The sequence below is a fragment of the Rhizoctonia solani genome, chromosome 2, assembly GCF_016906535.1.
Source record: "Rhizoctonia solani chromosome 2, complete sequence".
NCBI classification, from domain to species: Eukaryota; Fungi; Basidiomycota; class Agaricomycetes; order Cantharellales; family Ceratobasidiaceae; genus Rhizoctonia; species Rhizoctonia solani.
This window is the reverse complement of record NC_057371.1, coordinates 1,762,853-1,781,020: the sequence shown is the minus strand read 5'-3', so window position 1 is coordinate 1,781,020 and position 18,168 is coordinate 1,762,853. Positions and strand designations below refer to the sequence as shown.

The following is an 18,168-nucleotide window of genomic DNA, read 5'->3' as shown; positions in this document are numbered from 1 at the left end:
AGTGACGGCAAAGCAGTCAAGACAGAAGTGTTTGTGGGCGGGAAAGAGTCACAGGACCCAGGAGCAGAGTGAGAAGTGGATTCGAGATGGATTTTACATCATCGGATCCCGTGTACTGGGTCGAGACAGGACCAGAACGCGGGCGTAGTAGTGATCAGAGTCGAGTGGGAACAGAGGGGAGATGATGATGGGAAAGAATAGAGTATAGGGAACGATTTGTATGGAGAAACGGGTAGATCTGAGGGCTTGAAGGAGGGGAGGAAGTGCGGCTTGTGCGGGAGTGGGACCGGCGGCATGAGGAGTAGATGGGGGAGTTGAAATTGGGATTTGAAACATGGAATGGGCCATCGTCCTGTTCTTACCACGACATTGATGGCGAAGGCGAATCTCCCGAATCTCCCATTCCCAACCATATCTGGTGGACGGATAAGTGGGGGTAGTGCTGGTAGTACTATTGGCAACTCTGCATCTGCGTCGCAAGTACATCTGCTAGTAGCAGTACTGCTAGCGCCCGACCACCGTCCCCATCGACACCGAGTGTGTCTGGCTCGTCTATCTTCGAGGCCCGGCGCTACTTTCCAGAAGACACTGACGCTGTCTCTCTGCGTACAAGCATCACCGACGACGACCGCAGCGGCAGTCCTGCTCCCAGCCTCAATATGCCCCGCCCAGGAGCCCCAGCACGCGGAAAGCGCAAACGCCTCTCCAAGGTAATGTACATATACTTGTACACACACATGGCACCCACTCACCCATCCCAGGCATGCGATTCATGCCACAAGAGCAAGCGTCGGTGCGATGGCACGTGTGAGTATATCCCCATTTAGTCTCATTTTCTGGTCTGACCCCCCGCGTAGCCCCGTGTGCAAACTGCGACTTTGCCGGCAAGCAGTGCGTCTACACCGATGCCAACGGACGCGTAGTCCCTCCCCCACGCAGCCGCGAACACGAAGAGGAACACCATGCCACCAACCGCCCACGCAGGCATTCCGTCTCTGTCGCACACCTCATGACCCATGGTATTTAATCCCATTTATTCCTTATTTCCCGCTCATTCCTCAATTCAGGCCAATATCACGCGCCCGATGACCGCACAGGCCCCTTGTATGCCACCACTCCCTCGTCTCCCATGCCTCAGCTAGCAGACCACCAGCACCGGCCGGTTCCTATCCCTGGCCATCATCACATCCGTCCCGAACAACCTCCGCGTCCGTTTGCAACTCCCATCAATCCTCCCCCTGCATGGGACTATTACCCATACTATCGCCGTGAGCCAGAGAGCGAAGACGACATTCGTCGCAGTCGTCGTCGCTACGAGTCTTTCCCCCCGCCGGACCCCGCTGAGCGCGGTCTCTATCCCGGTCTAAACATAGTCTCTCCCAGGTCAGGCATCGGTCGTCTTTCTGGAGACAAGGGCGTCCTCGACATTGAGCCCCATCTGGCCAGAGAGCTCGTCAATCGTATGTATCCTTGTTTTGCTCGTTTCACCCACTAATCCCCCTTTAGTCTTCTTCGCCAACCAACACCCTGCCAACCTCATGTTCCATCGCCCAACATTTATGCTGGCCCTAAGCAAAGGCCAGGTTCCTATGCCCCTACTCAACGGTATATTTGCTCTCGCCGCTCCGTACTCGTCTCGGCCAGCCATCCGTACCAACCCGTCCTGGCACGCTGGAGAACGCTTTGCCCAGGTCCGTGTTCCTCTGTGCCAAACTCTCGGTTCGATCACCCGTTTCTCATCCCCCCCCTTCTAGGCCGCAAATGCCGAGCTCTTTGATCAAGGCGGCCAGTTGGCTCTGCGTCCCGACCTCGCAGTCGCCCAGACCCTCTGTCTCCTCGTCCTCCACGAGTGTGTCATGCGTCGGCCCACTGCCACCAACGACCGGCACATGTGTGAGTCCTAAAACTCCAATCCGGCGGTTCATCGGCCCGGCTTCTAAAGTTAATTTTCCTCGCTTCCTTCCCCCCTCCTCCAGGTCTTGCATTTCAGATTATGAAAGACCTCGGTGTTTCTAACATGGATGACCCGGCCAACATCGCACTCTCTTCCTCGTCCACTCCCGAACGAGACACGTTCGAGCAATGGGTTAGTGCCGAGTGCCACCGACGCACGTTCTGGATTCTATACGTTGTGAATCATTGAGTTCGGCATTTACCTCGCGGCCAATGACATTCAAGGACAGCCAACTCAAGGTCCGGCTACCAGTTGATGATGCGAGCTTTGAGTTTGGGTTGCGCGGAGATAATCCGCCTGGTGCGTCCCTATCTTGGTATTGGAGATCTTGACCTCGAGCTTCTTTTTCAGAGTATCTCCAATTCCCAATGGCTCAGACCAAGATCTCATCCACAGGCGAACTGGGCCATCTCGTGCGCGTTACGTGGATATACAGTACCGTCATGAGCCAAATCACCGAGCTCAACAAGAAGGGTCGTCCGCCCGGGCCTGGAGACGCGGTCACGGCGGACACTATTGCCCATTCCGAGCATGTTTACACGCAAGTCCTCTTTCCTTGGTTTCTGTCCTACCTAACCAAGTGCGTTGCAGTCATGGGAATCGTCGCTCCCTGAACGGTTACGGTTCAACAATGAAACATTGCACGTTCAAATGAAGTCCCTTGAGAGCGGTGCGTCCATCGGCGGATGGTCGTACGCCTACATGCACGCGTTGGCGGAATGTTCTGTTTTAGGCCTGCATGAGGTGCGTGTTTTTAGAGTCTTTCGCTAAGTCACCTCGGCTTATTTCTGGATCTGTCGTTTTTTTTTTTTGAATATGCGATTGTGGTTCGATGCGGCCGCGGCTCTAACCGTCGGGACTTTCACCCGATTCCTACTCGGTGATCATCTTTCAACGTGGTGGTGGTGGGATCGCAGCTACTCGAGGTCATGCCTAATCGGGAAGCAGCCCGGGTTCACACTGCCCGTCAACAACGTGCACTTGACAATCTAACTATTATTCTTGGTTCGCTGGGCAGCCGCGGGCGGCTGAGCATATGGAGTGAGTCATTTTTCTTCTCTGTCGCTGCTTGGGGGTAGACTCCTATTCCGCTTTCAACCTTGATTGGTTCCGCCCTCTCCACAATTTCCTTTTCTCATCTCTGATGGCGCGCCCTGGCGGTGTGCCCTTGGACTGATGCGCCGTACATGTCTGCTGCGCCTACCCTGATCGCATACTCGTTCCGCTCCTGATCACACATTCTTCTCATCTTGATTGTCGCGATTCCGCCCCTCAACTTCCACACGGGTTCTAATCACTTTCGAATCCAGCTGCAACCCCACTTTTGGCCGTCGTCCGCTACCGCGCCGCACTTGCCTCTTCCCAACCGGACCCGCACGTAACCGAGTGGTGCACCGAGTTCCAACAACAGTGGGGCGTTTCCCTCGCCGAGCTCATCAACCCCGAATTCCGGCGCGTGTGGTGCGCGAGCGTGAAACCCAGCCAAGAGCCCGGCTCGACGACCCCGACGCCTCCGCCGCCCTCGCCTCGTCCGCCACAGACGATGATGATGTCTTCGTCTTCTGTTTCTTCTTCTTCTGCTTCCCATGTGACGTTGCCCCCCTTGCAGTCGTTTGTGCATATGCACCCTCCGCCTGGTCCGGGAGGCGGCAACGGCGGCGGGGGGCTCCCGTTGCCGCCGAGCAGCTTGGGACTTCCGTTACCTCAGACCAATTCGGGACATTCGCCCTTGTCCCATGCTAGCCTCGGCATACCGTTGTCTCAGAGCACTGGGCCTCCTACGACTGGGGGCGGAGGTGGGGACACGGCAATGCACACTCTGCCCCCTCTTGATCGACGAAGAGGAATACCACGCGGGCTACCGTGGCTTGAAGATGAATTGAAAAACGCAAGCGGGGTCAGTGCGGATGTCAAGGGTGGATAAATCTCGCTTTCCGCCCTTGGGCTCTTTGCTCATCACCCCCCCTTCCTACATATACACACACTCCCCGCGCCCTTGACCTACATGCTGCTTGATTGCACATTTCTTGGATGGCTCCCCCCCTTGCTATGTATTCTAATTTTTTTTTTCCTTCATCTCATTTTTCCCGAGTCGGTTTGGATTTCTTGTGGCATGCAGTAACGTGTACTATCAATATCCTGCTTGTTCAACGATACCTTTCTTCAGTGTGTGTGCACGCGGGTGAATGATTCGGTGCAGTCTGTTCGACTTGGAGTCTCTCTTATGAATATGGTCTATTTACTGATTGTGTAAATTGAAATGGATCTTTTTATATATATCATGTGTTTTAAGTTTCGCGAGCCATGACATCAAACACGAGATGACTTACGACAATAAAAGGGGGGTTAATTAAGGATTGACATTAGCATAACCTCATCTAAACCCAATCACGCCTCCAGCTTGGTCAAATTGCGATGCAGCTCGGGCTTGACGAGCACGACGCGATCCAAGAGCTTCTGCACGACACCGTCCTTTTGTTTCGCGTAGGCGTCGTTGATGGCCGCGATCTTGGCTTCGGTATCCTTGTCGACTGCGTCTTGGGCGTTCGAGGTGTTTCCGGCTCTCTGTTATCCAGACGCGTGAGTGGGATGTAAATATGAGTATATGGTGGAATGATGGGGGCGGGGGGTCGTGTATGAATTAAAGGGGTAGGGGGGCTGACCTGTCCCTCTAGCGATTTGAATTCCTCTTCCTTCTGTTTCTTGTAGGCCTCGATTTCTTTGGCGGCTTCGGTACGTGCGTCTTTGAGTTTCTGGGTACGATCTGTTGCGGTGTTAGTGCCCCATAATATCGAATGAGGCGAGCGAAAAGCATAGTACATTGCCTGGCGTCCTGGACGATCTTGGCTGCCTCTTGCTCGGCTTCAAGAAGTCGCTGCACTTGGGAAGACTATATCGTTTACAATTAACACTATCCAATCGCGTGTCAGTCGAAATCGAGACTCACCATGGTCGACGTCAGAACAGAATAGGAGAACCACTCCCGCTTTGGGCATGCAGGGGTTAAGCGCCGCCAACCAAGCTAAGCGCCGATATGTTTACACTTGGGGGGGCGCTCCGCCCAAGTGGCACGACAGACAAAACAACGACACGCATGATAGACAATAATGGATCCCAACGCGTTTAATGCAGCGCTCAACGCTCCCGCCGGTTCCACCGAGCAAATTCAAATTCTGAGCGAGCTACGGACTGTGCTTGAGCAACAGCAGTCGACCGTTCCTATATTCCTGACCACGCTTGCGCCCCGTATTCTTGCCCAGGCTGGGGAATCTGTGATTAAGCAATGGATGATGGATTTGTTGTTGTTCGGTCTCTCGCAGTCGTCGTTGGTAGTTGAGAACAGAGCTCAGAGTGAGTATGATAGTCGTGTGAGGAGACAAGGAGAGTTGATTTGATTAATTTTTTTGTTTTGTTTTGTTATAGTTGCGTCGTCTACGTTGGATGCGCAGATTGCTTTATTGAATGAACAGGCGACGGTGTATATCAAGGGAGGAATTCATTGTCTCTCGGCCTCTTACCCACTACTCTTCCGAGTCTTGTGCGTCATCTACTTTTCTGTTTGAATTGATTCTAACTCGGGCCTCTTTTTTAATAGCTGCGCCAACCGCTCTGCGCGCCAGCAATGGGATCAATCTCAGCCGCCAAAGTTCGCATTCTCGCCATGGTCGACGACACATCACTCCCCGCCGGAATCCGTCTCAGTGCCATAAAGTTCATGCAGCGCGCGATATTGGTTCAGACTCGTGGTGTCAATGATCCCAGGGTAGTACAGCACCAAGTATATATCCTTATTGAGCAATACATTGATAATCTTTCTCGTCTATTTTTTTTTCTGGTCCAGCTTCAGAACAAGGGTGACCCGAACTTGTCCATGTGTCCGACCGATCATCCGTTTGTGTCTGCTCAGGCACTTGAGACTGAGGGTGGGGAATTGCTCAAAAAGTGTATTATGATCTTGTATACCTCTAGGTGAGTGTCGGTTTCAACGGGCTGTCGATCGTACTGAGCATTGTGCAGTAACGCGGATATCTTGTCGGCTTTGATTAATACCTTGGCAGCCTTGTTCAAGCTGCGTCCTACACTTTCAGGTATTGTCATTCAGGCCGTTTTAAAATGGACACCCCAAGTTGCGATGACTGGTCAATCCCCAATGAGCGTACGGAGTGTCGAAAAGTCAATCAAGATTCTTTTGCACCATATTACAAGTGAGTCCCAAAACCATACATTATTGATTATCTAACTTCTCCACCAGGAGTCCCCAAGGCGCACCATACGCACGCGACATTGCAGACGCGATCCAAGCTCAAACCGCACGCATGGAAGCAGCTGCACAAGAAGCGCGACGAAAACGCGCGCTCGAGGCAGAAGCTGCCAACGAAGCTGCCAAACGGACCAAACTCGAACCGACGCCCGTACCCACCCCGCCCAATATCCCCACTCCAGTCGACCCCCGACCTCGACGTTTGCCAATTTCGACTTTTCGACTCTGCCTTTGCCCCTTGTGATTGATATTTTGATCGCAAACTTGGCGGTGCTGTCGGATGAGCGGTTGGCGAGTGCGATTGCGGCTAGGAGAGTATTTTTGAGTCGGGGCGTTGGTATCCCTCCTGCTCCGATTCCATCGTGGTACAACAAGATGGCCCGCCGCTCGTTGCGCCAACTCCCCAACTCCCCGTCTCGGCTTCTCAACTCGAATCCCAATCCCAGGTGGAAGCACAACCGACCGAGCCAGAGCCCGCAATCAAAGAAGAACCCCTCGACCCGCTCAAGATGGACATTGACGACGACGACCTCGAGTACGAACCGGACAAGCTGAATGCCACTGCCCAAGCCCAAGCTGAAGCCGAGGAAGACCAAACTCAAGTCGCCCCGCTCGACCCGTCTGCGTTTTCGCTGCCCGCGCCCAAGGACCTATCCGACGCGGCTCGCAACGGGCTGGTCAAGTCGAGCGTGGCTCGGATTTGGGATGCTGGCGAAGAGGTGCTGGGACGGGACGTCAAGGGAGGGAGCGAAGTGGCTGTTGGGTTGCCCCCGGAAGAAATGTGGATGCTCTTGATTGTCCGGATGATCAGCCGGGGTGCGAACGGAGGTCGGGTCAAGGACGAAGGTGGAGATGACCGAGCGCTGGTGCATAATTTGGCATTTAGGGAAGATGGCATGCGTCAGATGTTGTTGGATTATTTGTTGGGTGATTTCAATGGCCGGTGAGTTGGGTGAATCGAAGCTTGCTAGGCTCGACTAATCTGGTTGGATAGAATACGACTGGCTATCGTGTGGATGAATGAAGAATGGTACAATGATCGGATCCAAGCCAAGCATGATCCTTCGAGGGTAAGCAACACAATTTGCTAGGTCAGTTTCACACAACCAACACCAGGATCTAGGAGCGACAATACGACATCTGGCTTGGTCGATTAGCTTCTTCCCTGAAAGCACGTCTCGAGCCCAAGGACAAGACGTTCGCCAAGTTCTTGATGGAATTGCCCTCGGTTCCGTCGAACGTTCTCTCGTTATGCCGTGAGTTGGCTGAAACTCCTCAGCAGTACGTATTTGCTTGCATAAACCCACATCTATTTGCTCATTTCGTCATAGGATGGGCATTGGCTTTGCTGCGCTCAGGGAATTCATCCAGCTTCGACCGCCTGTACGACCCGAAGCCATGCGCATACTACTTGATTTGACAGCTCACCCTGGTACGTCTTCTTCATGCCACATGCAATGAGATTCTAACCCCTATGGTATACGGGTAGAAAAAGTCACTCGGAACGCGGCAATCAATACGGTCCGACGTTGGGTCCCGGATGTGGAACCTATGAATACGGAAATCACATCCTTTGCGAAGAAATTACTCGGGCAACTTCAAGAAGGGCAGCACCCGTTCGAAGAGCACGAATTTCCTCGGTATCTACCTCCCAAATTGCAATTGCCAGCCAGGAAGGCAGAGGTTATTCAGCATGTGGAATTGATGTTTGCATTGTCGGTCCGCGTGCCAGCATTCCTAGACGAGTAAGTTATACCATATAGTCCTCTCTCTCCCCACAAACATGACGCACGCTTAATTTAAAAAAAAAAATTCACGCAGAATCTTTGCGGCATATGTACATATGGAAACCACAGTCCAAGAAGCGATGCAAGATCTACTAGCGCCACTCGTTCGATCGCTAGGACCTACCAACGCGAAATTGTTATCCCTGATCAAGACATTTGAACCCGGTGCCGAATCTCTCATCCTACGAATAATCAAGATCTTGACCGAGAACGGGCGCCCGAATGCCAATCTTGTGGCTCTGGTCAAAGAGCTCATCTCTGAGCGTAATCTAGACGCGAGGTTCTTGATGCCTATTATTGGTGAAATGGACAAGGTGTGTATCGGATTTTGCACCCCGCATTGAGCACAAACACTGATCGCTTGGAATACAGCCGGATATCGTGAAAAACCTTCCACGCATTGTGTCCATGCTTAACGGCAAACCCGAACCAAAGGCGCTGGTCAAGTCAGCATTCCAAGCGATAGTGGCGGCGCCGCCGGAAAGCTTCACCAAGGGGTCGTCGAACCAGCCGAGGATGAAACAGAGCGAGCAGCTCACACCTGTGGATCTGATGGTGCTACTCCACGAAGATAAAGAAATAGGCATTAAACCCGCTATGGAAGGTGTGTGTTTTGAGTATGTCTATGTATGCGTGTACTAAACTGATGGGGATCGGATCGTAAAGCTATCGGTATATGCTTCCAAATCGTGGATGTTTTCCGCTCGGATGTTCTTGCCGCGGTGATGCAACAATTGTTGGACTCGGCAACGCTTCCTACGTTATTTTTGCGCACGGTAAGTAGCACTTTACCCACCACCTCGCAATTCGGCTTGCTTATAGCCACACCAGGTCATCCAAGCGGTTACAACCTACAAAAATCTGGTGGGATTCGTCTCGACCACACTCCTCTCACGGCTTATCACAAAGAAGATCTGGACCAATCCGCCCCTGTGGGAGGGATTCATACGATGTGCAAAGGTTATTGCCCCAGCGAGCTTTGGAGCGCTACTTCAACTTCCGCGTGAACAGCTAAAAGAACTCATATCCAAACAGCCGGCACTCAAGGAGGATTTACGTGAATACGTGGTACGTAGAGCGGGTCCCAAAGCCCGGTTACTGGAGGTATTCAGCGACCAGCCGGACCCACCCCCATCTGCGGCGCCGCCGGACTCTGCTCCACCTACCACTCAGGGTGATGCTGCTTGATTCCGTATGCGAGATTACTTCTTTTTCGATTGTATTTTTCCTGTAGAGCGACCGACATTCACTGTGTCTTTTTCTGTCTGTTTAATACAATTAAATATTTACATGGGTTCCTTAATTAGGTCTGTGCGGGGGGATCATCTGTTTGGGCTTGGCGCGTAAAGCCGCCGGCAGTGTGGAATAACCTTTTTCTGGGCGGCTCGGCTCCCTCCGTTTTGCGTGCAGGACCCGGCTATTGAGTACTCGTTTAGTGCTGTAAAAAATCACCAGACGAGTGAATATGCCCAGGATCCTCTTCAACTAGGTCTCGATCATCAACATTGCCCTACAATTCAATCCCATCGATATCTGTCGCCCCCGAGCACCTTTTCGTTTAGATCTAAGCCCATTACGGCACTTATAGCCTACGTGACATCGATGTCGTGGCGAGAGAACTGGCGCGCACGGAGAGGGTAAGCCGAGACCTTCCGGTCGCCTGTATTTCCTCAAAGAGACGATGTGCAAGACCTTAAGGAACCAATGAGAACTCGGTTATCGAGGGTTGCACAAGACATTTCAGTGGAAATCAAGGTCAATGCTAACTTTAGGGGAGGGGACTAAAAATACGCAAGGAGTACATTTGCATGAGAGGGATATTGGGCTAGGGGGATTTGAACCAACATAGATGTGAGTCCTTGTGACTCGTTAACGTTGTTCCAAGCCATGAGCAGCCAAGCTACACTTTTGGGGCACTATATGCGCAGGAGGTTCTGGACATAGGTGCCAAAGTGTGGATCACCGTTATTAAGAATATCGGTGCTAAAGTCAGCTTTTCCATACGAGGCGACACAATGACAGGCAAGTGCGAGTTCGGCTCCAACGGCAGTAATTCGAGAGCCGACTGGACAACCCAAAGCGCCCACGCGGATACTTGCGGGGAATTTTACCTGAATGCTTTACTCCTTTTACTATATACATGAGTTGTAGCTACATGTGATAGTATAGTACGGTATAACTACGCCGTAGAACCTTGCTTTCTTCGTGTCTATTGGCTGCGGTGAACGAAAGCTCGGCTGCCAGGAGCAATCTTGCGTCTTTCAGACTAACCAGTTGTGTGTCAACAATCAGAGATAGACAATTGAATAAGTAGTGGCTGCCGCGATGGTTATGGGTATTAAACCTACCAAAAGTATGGTGTGTATACGTGCGTGTATATTGGTCAATGTTCTGCAACTGGCCAGCCAAATGCACCGGTCAGACCAATTTGTCAATACCCACAAAATGCTTCCGGGTCAGCTGCGCACGGACCACGGGGTGACGGTATAAATACTAGGAGGAATGGTCACTGAAATCTTCATACTTACCTTGACGGCATGTCTGCCTTCATGTACTTGTGGGCATGAGGTGTGGGGGCCGGCCATAGCACGGCGTCCACCTCGGACTTAACAGCTGGCACCTGCATCTTGTCTAGTCCATCGGGCTAGGCACTGTCTCAATCTTTTCCTGACCTGTGCTGGCCCTCGGGCTGGCCGGGCTCTCCTTTTTTTTACGAGTTTGGCAAGGCCTAACCCTAAACTTGAGAACCAAATGCAAGGTTGAAATCATACTATAGCATTGTTGCACTTATACCACAGATTGCTTTCTGGACGAATTAAGACTTATCCTTAATAAATATCATTCCTCAAACCATACAACGACATAGGTAATAAGACATCACGTCGACTCAGGAACCAGTTTGGCCTTTTTCTCTACAGGACTGGGCTCATCATGCACCTCTTCTATCTCCACCTTCCTTTTGCCGGCGGCAACCGTAACTGGCGCCACTCCTGATCCGTCACCTTCAGTTTCTGGTGCAGCATTTGCCGCCGGTTTCTTTTTCTTCTTGACCAGCTTGGAAAGATCGTTTACAGGACCATCCATCTGGGGTGGGACTTCTGCCACAGGAAGGGATGGTTTGAGCCAATCATCCAAGGCTTTCTTGACCCCCTCCGTTTCGTTCACTGATGGTTCGTTCAGTGTTTGATTCTGCGGCTCTGGAGCGACTTTCATGTCTTCGTGCTGGAATCCAATTTAGATTGGGGCAGACTTCTCAGTCGGTTCACCTACCTTGGTTGACAGGTCCTTCAAGAGCTCCTCAACATCTTTGAGTTCTGTCTTCAATTGCTTTTCGTCCATCGTTTCGATGGAATCATTTATAGCGATTCCTTTTCCTTTTCCCTTCCCATTGATATCTGGTGGGCTCTCGAGTCGATCTTTAATGACTGTCACGCGTGCTTGGAGGCTTGATATGGCTTGCTCAATATGACGTATACTCTCACTCATTTTGTTCGGGGTAAGATCGAGTACCAAAGCCAATCGATAATGCGCCTCGCACACCTGACGCGAATAAAACGGCAAAAGCTGCGTTTTAATGGCCAAGCCAGATGTATAGTCCGAAATTGCCTGCTCAAACTTTTCTAAATAGCCAAAATGATGTTAGGATAAAATAGCCAGTTGGACAACCAAAGGGCGTACCGGTTTCCATTGAGACATCACCCAAACTCATGTACGTCTCGGCGAGCTTTAGTTTCATGTCATCCCCCTCTTGTTTATCGTAAATAGTTCGCGCAAGATCGAGTACGTCCCATGCAGCATTGAAGTCATCCTCGGGTTCATCTGCTCCCTCTTCCCCTCCTTCCTCTTGAACTGCGGATAAATCACCTGCAGCAGTGTCGACGGTTTCGTCCCCCACACCTTCACCATCACTACTTGCTCCATCACCAAAGTAAATGCGCCCATTCTCGGGTTGAGTCTTAGAATCACCAGAAGTGCCTGAAGCATCCTTATTAGTCCATAGTCCACAGCCTTGAGACGTGACGTGTCAGGACAAAATAGCATACCTGCAGCATCAGACTCTTTCGCGGTTTCATCGTCATCTTTATCTTTTCCGAGTACTGTATTTTGAGAAGTAGCATTCTCAATTAACGCACGTCCATATACAAACAATAGGTCCGCAAACGGAACCGTGTCTTCGCCGTACTCGTTTCGTCTGGAGACCAGGCAACAAAAACCTTAGCATTCCAATCGCTCTTGGGTTGTACCCTACCAATACTACTCACGCAAGTTCCAGAGCAGTCGCATAGTGATCTACAGCTTCCTCGTAGTTTTTGAGAGCAAATGCTCGCTTGGCAATCTCGACTTCTGACTCGACCGTCGCATCTTCTCCTTTGGTCTTGGTCTCGATCGTACCAGCAACTAGTGCTTGCTCAATTTCAGGCCTAGAAACTGTAGACCTATAGATAACATGTAAGAAATGAATAATACACGGCTTGAGTGTAAATAACTTACTCTTCGGCAGACATGATGCTGGAACAATCGAGGATGGGACACAAAGAAAGTCGCGACGCGTTTGAGAGGATAAACAATTATAACACGTGACCCTCATCGAATAATAGCACAGCCACGACCGCCGATCTCATTTCCCACCTCTATATAGATCTCGCCCTCTTCCGATGTCGCATCTCGGCCAATCTTTAACCAAGGTCATTAGACGATGGCCCCAGGACCCATTGCAATCGCCTACTCAGCTCAAGTCTGTGCTCGAGGTGAGTGGCATGAAGACTCTTTCTTGTATTTATTTGTCTCAGATTTCTGGCTGTCGTTTGGATAATTAATTTATTTGGTTATCCAGGTTCTCGCTAATTCACCCGGGCTTACCCCACGAGCTGTAGGCGCAGCTCAGGCATTGTGCGAGGACGCTGCCAAGAAACAGGTTCGTACTATGGATATATGCACAGTTGAGATATATATCTGACTTGTACATCCTGATAGTATCCTCTTTCCGAGAAAATGCTCCGTCCCCGTTCGTCTGTTCAACACTACGAGAGACTCGTCCAAAACGTGCACAAATCCGCTAAAGGCATCGAGCGTAGTTGGTGGCAGCGATTCTTTAATACAGGATAAATATCCACACAATTTGAATTCCACACACAGAGATGTATACGGCAATAAATCCCCATTGTATTCCAAAATATGACAAAGAGTCCGCGTCGTGCTGATATCAATAGGAGATGTATTAAGAGACTAGGTAAAAGCCGTCCACGAATCAAATCAAATCACAACCACCGCCAAACTGACAAAAAACTAACAAGAAACTAAATCAAAGAAAAGGAGGGTTGCTGTGTCTGCTGCTGCTGCTGGCCTGAACCAGCGGAGGTGGAGGATGGGAAGGGGTTATTGCCAGCGCCCATAGGCGAGGGGCCGTTGCCCAGGTTGTTGAACATGGATGCACGGAAAGGATTGGCTCCTCCTGCTAGCCCAGTTGTCTGGGAAAGCAGGCTGCCGCCGAATGCGCCCGTAGGCTGGGAGTTCAACCCTCCGCCAAATGCAGATGATCCTAGCCCGGTTGGCTGCGAGCCCAATCCCGTCGGCTGGGAACTCAAGCCACTACCAAACGCTCCTGTGGGTTGAGAAGTCAACGATGAGCCGAATGAGAGAGACGGAGCGTCTTGCTTGGTGCCGGGAAGATTGTCCATCAACTCGGCCCCAAATGAAGAAGTGGGCTTGAACGGCTTGACATTGCTCCCTCCAAACCCAGTCACCTGAGGAACAAGCGATGGGGTGGTCGTAGAGCCTGAGCTGAATGGAGATGTGGACCTGCCAGAGCCGAATGGAGTACTGCTCGACCCAAATGCGCTCGACCCCGACCCGAACAAGCTCGTCGAGGTAGAACTAAACGACGATCCGGTGGGTTGCGCGGAAAACATCGACGAACCGCTAAACGAGGACGTGGCAGTCGCCTGAGGATCGAGCGGTTTGATCTCGGGCTTCGGGGTAGCCTCATCGTTGCTTCCAAATGCGAACGACGAGGCGATACTGGACATATCAAACACGTTTGTCGAGCCTGTTGGCTGCGACTGGATCTGGTTCCCAGTGCCGTTCGTCTGTCCAAACGGCCCGGAGCCGAATGGTTGAGTCTGGATCGTACCGGCTCCGTTGGTGCTTTGGCCAGTGGTACCACTGCTCGAGAAGCTTGCCGAAAATGCGCCGCCCTGCAATTCGGCCAATGTGGGCAATTTGGGAACAGGTGGAGGTGGAGGGGCAGGAACAGGACCAAATGGATTCCGGGATCCAGTAACCTGGGGAACAAGTGGCGCGATCGTCGGTTTACGCTCAGCACCACCAATGGGGGTAGAGGCGGGTCGGGCGATACCAGGACCGATTCCAGTGGCTGTTGGTTGCGCATTCAAAGTGGCAGAATTAGAGGGGAAAGGGTTCGAAGAGGGGAAAGGATTGGATGGGAACGGGTTGGAAGGCATCCCAGTGGTTTGTGGAAGAAGTATAGTTTGCCTGAACGGATTCGATCCGGTCATTTGAGGCTGCAAGAATGGAGCAGGTTGCTGCTGCTGCTGAGGTTGGAACGGCCGTGCCGTATCCTGGGGCTGTAAGAAAGGAGCGGCGGTTTGTTGAGGTTGAATGAATGGCATAGCAGTTGCTTGAGGCTGCAAGGGTTGAGCCTGGAACGGAACTGCAGTGGCTTGGGGAATAAGGAACGGCTGTTGAGGTTGCTGAGGGAAAGGATTGTTCAGGTTGAAGCCCGTGGCTTGTGGTTGAATGAACGGCTGCTGAGCGTTCATGCCAGTCATCTGGGGGGCCATCATCTGCCGTTGGAGGAAAGGGTTGAACTGGGACTGCTGCTGGAAGTAATGGTTGGTTGGGCTATTGTCATTTTGCACTGTCAGAATAGACAACCATGCGGATCAGTGCTAAACTTGCCTCTGAGATTGAGGGTCAAACATGCTAGGCTGTTCCTGCTCGATGGATGCGAAAAAGTCCATCAATTCGGACTTTCCGGGCTTGGCCGACTCTGCTGCTGTACTCGAACTTGCAGTATTGTTCTCCGGGATTTTGATGGATGGATTCGCTAACCAAATGTCATTAGAAATGCCGAGGGGTCTGCCAAGTGACAACTTACGCTTTGCCTCTGGTGCTTTTTCGTTTTTCTTGCTGACAGATCCGCCATCCGCGATAATCTTGCTGTTCCTATACTCAAGGCGGTTATCTTCAAAGTTCGGGTCTTTCAGATATTCCTCCAGCGTTTTGGCCAGCGATACGGGGGCCTGTGTGCACATTAGCACTAGCGATTTCATCACGGGACCAACTTACATGGCGTAAGTTGGGAATCTGGACATTGAGCACGTTCTGGAGCTTCTTTGCTATTCCAAGGTAGTTGACGACGCGTTCGGTTTGTTTACAAAAATGCTGGTAGATCTTGAGCGCGTTCTCGGCATCAACATGGGACATTTCAAAGTAGTGTTCTAGCGGGGAGAATAAGATGGGTATCCACGCGGTGCATCACTAAGCGCGTACCCAGGACATTGATCACACCCTCGTTGGCTGCCTGGAATAGAACCAGCAAGTCCTTGACAAGCATTCTCAAGGCCGTAACATTGAGTTCGTCCTCGAGACTGTCGTCGTAGAGCTGGAAATAGCAGAAACGGTTGGTATGAGGAAGGGAAAGATGGAGTGAGACGGTACCTTGCATTCCAACAGGGAATCCGTCAACCGTTGGACCATCTTGGTTTCACGCAGCAGGCCCTTTTCGACAGTCATGACACGGAGCTTGCGGCCCATGACGGTTTTGTTGCGTTGTATGGGGCGGCTAGACTGACTGTCGTCATCGGTCGACATTCGATCTCTATTGGACTCGCTCTGAACGCGGATTGCATCGTGCTTCAGATCTTTGTACGTGCGCACTCTGCAGTCCAAGTACATCGCATAGTGCGCGATGTTTTGGGGGGCCATGTAGCCTGGCGACATAATCAGTGAATATTCGCCCGAGCAGCCTGGATACTCACCATCCCATTGGCCATTGGAGACATTGCGCAATCGCAAAACATCTGAGGACGCGAGATATTTGAGTACATTGTCTGTCTGGCCTTGGCGGATGATGCTGTGCAGCACAATCAACGCCTTGAACACGATCTGTTGCGAGTAAGTATTCGCGTATTGTTCCCAACATTCCCACTTGCCACAGCATTGGGCTCCTTGAATCGAGGAGCAAGCGCCCGACAAATGTCGTGTATGGATCCATCGTCGGCATATGTCGCAGACACCAGCGGATCGATGTACTGTGTACACGTTTAGCACATACAAGCCATATGTAAGCCAGTCAGCTCACCTTGGACTTGGGTGCAGCCACCTTGGGCTTGCACGCTAGTTTTACAAGTTTTTCGAAGCTGGACATGGCAGCGGATGGGTATCGGGCAGGGAGGGAGCGGTGTGGTGGTGATGTGCAAGTCCACCCGTGCGAGAACTTTGATTATCCAAGCTTGGTCCGGATGAACCGGTTCTGGTCTAATGTCGGCCCCGAAACGGAGTTATTGAACCCGCTTACAGCACCGCTGTACTGGAGTTTGGTATACCATTCATCTTATGGAAATAAACATAAAAGAGTGCAAAAAAATCAAAAACGTAAAGAACGTTGCATTGTTCGTAAATTAAGATGACACTGCTCATTTCAGGCGCCACCCAGGGTCGATTGTCCACCATACTGAGTCGGCAGTTGATCGGCTGCGACGAGCGGTAGCATCTCTTTCCCAATCGTCTGAGGACCAGTTCCGACCACTTTCATCTTGGCCAACGTCTGTGCCGATACGAGCGGCTTGAACAACCAGAAGATCCAATTTAAGATCGCTCTGTTTCAGGGGTTCCGGGGATGTAAGCGCCACAACTTCCTGCCAGCAGAAAGAAACAAGGGACTCACGGAACGTTGACAAAGAATTTGGCACTGAAATCACACACCCCATTCCAAGCCAATTAGTTAAAGCACTCATTAAAAATACCAGTAGCTTACGCCAGGAGTTCAGGATAATAATCTTGGAATAACTTGGATGCGTCGGCCGCCGCCTTCTTCGAGTTTGCGTCGCGAGAAGTCATGGACACACCAGCATAATCTAGGTAGTTGTCAAGTCAATAGACCTTGTATCAAGTTATCAACTCACCGTGAACCTGTACCATTGAATCTACGTTTACAAAATCAATCTCTCGCAAGCCACGCTCCATTAATCCAACCCTCCACCTACAGAAACATCCATGTCATATTCAAGACCAAGCATTGGTGCACTCACCTCAAGAACCGCTCGGTATCTCCAAAAATGGCCTTTAAGTCTTGGTCCCCACCATATACGTTGTACCTATCCAGCTCTAAATTCATAACAACCATCATACCTCAATAAATTGAACTCACGTTACCGGTCGTCCTTCCTTATCCTTCCCGTGTACATAACCCAACTTTCCAAATACATTCTCGTCAAATTGTTCGTTAATTGTGTCAGCAGCTCGGAACTCGGCCCGCCACTTGAGCGTCGCAACGAGCATTTTACCTGCCTCGTCTATATCTAGGGCTCTGTGTCCAATTGATGCCTCGCTTAGTAGGGTAGTCCAGAAGAAGACCTAGCTACGCACCTGGCTCTCAAAAACTTGACCAAAACTACATCAAGTCTCGCATCGTCCACCCGCTCGGGATATAAGTTCAGCCCCCAGATCTCGAATGGCGCACTACTTGCATCCGACTTGTCGGGGTACGCTTCACCTAGTAGAAGGGGGAGACGGGTCTGCCACACAGACGTTTCAGTCGACTTGAATTTCGGCCCCATGTATATTACGATAAGCTCACTCTCAGTTCGTCAACAGCTTTCCTCTCGGCCCCGGTGAATTTCGAGGTCAGAGGGTTCGTGGCTTGCGATTCGACTGTCGGTGCTGGTGCTGGTGCGTCTGTGGATGCCATGACGTGGACAATGTGTGTGAGACAGAGAGATATCCACCGCTGCGTGGGCTTGCTACAATGTGGTATGATTCGAAGCTCGAAGTATAGCGGGGTTTATCAGATAAGCAATATTGCCCTGATGATGAAAACACGATCGGTTTGAATTCGTCATATCAAGCATATAATGAACCGCGCGAGGCGCGATGGTACAAACTCAAACTCAAACTTGTTCAACTCCTAACATCAATCCCAATAT

At 51.2% G+C, this 18,168-nt stretch overlaps 7 protein-coding genes across 7 annotated transcripts; 3 read left to right on the top strand and 4 right to left on the bottom strand.

Moving 5' to 3' along the window:
• Positions 1–305: 305 nt before the first annotated feature.
• Positions 306–3,878, top strand: RhiXN_05193 (Fungal Zn(2)-Cys(6) binuclear cluster domain; the record flags this gene model as incomplete). Its single annotated transcript, XM_043325009.1, has 13 exons — positions 306–430; positions 482–710; positions 762–807; positions 858–1,019; positions 1,068–1,460; positions 1,507–1,691; positions 1,755–1,893; positions 1,977–2,131; positions 2,179–2,254; positions 2,306–2,534; positions 2,623–2,698; positions 2,872–2,995; positions 3,265–3,878. The coding sequence occupies 13 exons, from the start codon at positions 306–308 to the stop codon at positions 3,876–3,878; spliced, it is 2,553 nt and encodes an 850-aa protein (XP_043177428.1).
• Positions 3,879–4,342: 464 nt separating this feature from the next.
• On the bottom strand, positions 4,343–4,904 carry RhiXN_05192 (V-type H+-transporting ATPase subunit G; the record flags this gene model as incomplete). The annotated part of the gene is made up of 4 exons (XM_043325008.1): positions 4,343–4,519; positions 4,618–4,718; positions 4,775–4,844; positions 4,902–4,904. The coding sequence occupies 4 exons, from the start codon at positions 4,902–4,904 to the stop codon at positions 4,343–4,345; spliced, it is 351 nt and encodes a 116-aa protein (XP_043177427.1).
• Positions 4,905–5,061: 157 nt separating this feature from the next.
• Positions 5,062–9,190, top strand: RhiXN_05191 (symplekin; the record flags this gene model as incomplete). Its single annotated transcript, XM_043325007.1, has 15 exons — positions 5,062–5,305; positions 5,378–5,487; positions 5,550–5,720; positions 5,796–5,923; positions 5,972–6,159; positions 6,218–6,415; positions 6,591–7,158; positions 7,210–7,285; positions 7,339–7,496; positions 7,547–7,647; positions 7,705–7,960; positions 8,037–8,316; positions 8,375–8,606; positions 8,669–8,778; positions 8,834–9,190. 15 exons carry the CDS (start codon positions 5,062–5,064, stop codon positions 9,188–9,190), a joined length of 3,177 nt encoding a protein of 1,058 aa, XP_043177426.1.
• Positions 9,191–10,879: 1,689 nt separating this feature from the next.
• Positions 10,880–12,507, bottom strand: RhiXN_05190 (SHNi-TPR protein; the record flags this gene model as incomplete). The annotated part of the gene is made up of 6 exons (XM_043325006.1): positions 10,880–11,224; positions 11,273–11,622; positions 11,681–11,977; positions 12,046–12,194; positions 12,265–12,438; positions 12,494–12,507. The coding sequence occupies 6 exons, from the start codon at positions 12,505–12,507 to the stop codon at positions 10,880–10,882; spliced, it is 1,329 nt and encodes a 442-aa protein (XP_043177425.1).
• Positions 12,508–12,657: 150 nt separating this feature from the next.
• On the top strand, positions 12,658–13,108 carry RhiXN_05189 (uncharacterized protein; the record flags this gene model as incomplete). The annotated part of the gene is made up of 3 exons (XM_043325005.1): positions 12,658–12,750; positions 12,837–12,917; positions 12,977–13,108. The coding sequence occupies 3 exons, from the start codon at positions 12,658–12,660 to the stop codon at positions 13,106–13,108; spliced, it is 306 nt and encodes a 101-aa protein (XP_043177424.1).
• A 191-nt stretch (positions 13,109–13,299) lies between these two features.
• Positions 13,300–16,391, bottom strand: RhiXN_05188 (epsin amino-terminal-like (ENTH) domain-containing protein C19F8,03c; the record flags this gene model as incomplete). The annotated part of the gene is made up of 9 exons (XM_043325004.1): positions 13,300–14,863; positions 14,942–15,068; positions 15,120–15,264; positions 15,311–15,462; positions 15,515–15,626; positions 15,683–15,954; positions 16,003–16,129; positions 16,180–16,275; positions 16,326–16,391. The coding sequence occupies 9 exons, from the start codon at positions 16,389–16,391 to the stop codon at positions 13,300–13,302; spliced, it is 2,661 nt and encodes an 886-aa protein (XP_043177423.1).
• A 273-nt stretch (positions 16,392–16,664) lies between these two features.
• On the bottom strand, positions 16,665–17,933 carry RhiXN_05187 (glycoside hydrolase family 43 protein; the record flags this gene model as incomplete). Its single annotated transcript, XM_043325003.1, has 8 exons — positions 16,665–16,842; positions 16,911–16,934; positions 17,001–17,100; positions 17,149–17,225; positions 17,275–17,340; positions 17,394–17,552; positions 17,612–17,760; positions 17,823–17,933. The coding sequence occupies 8 exons, from the start codon at positions 17,931–17,933 to the stop codon at positions 16,665–16,667; spliced, it is 864 nt and encodes a 287-aa protein (XP_043177422.1).
• Positions 17,934–18,168: the final 235 nt, after the last annotated feature.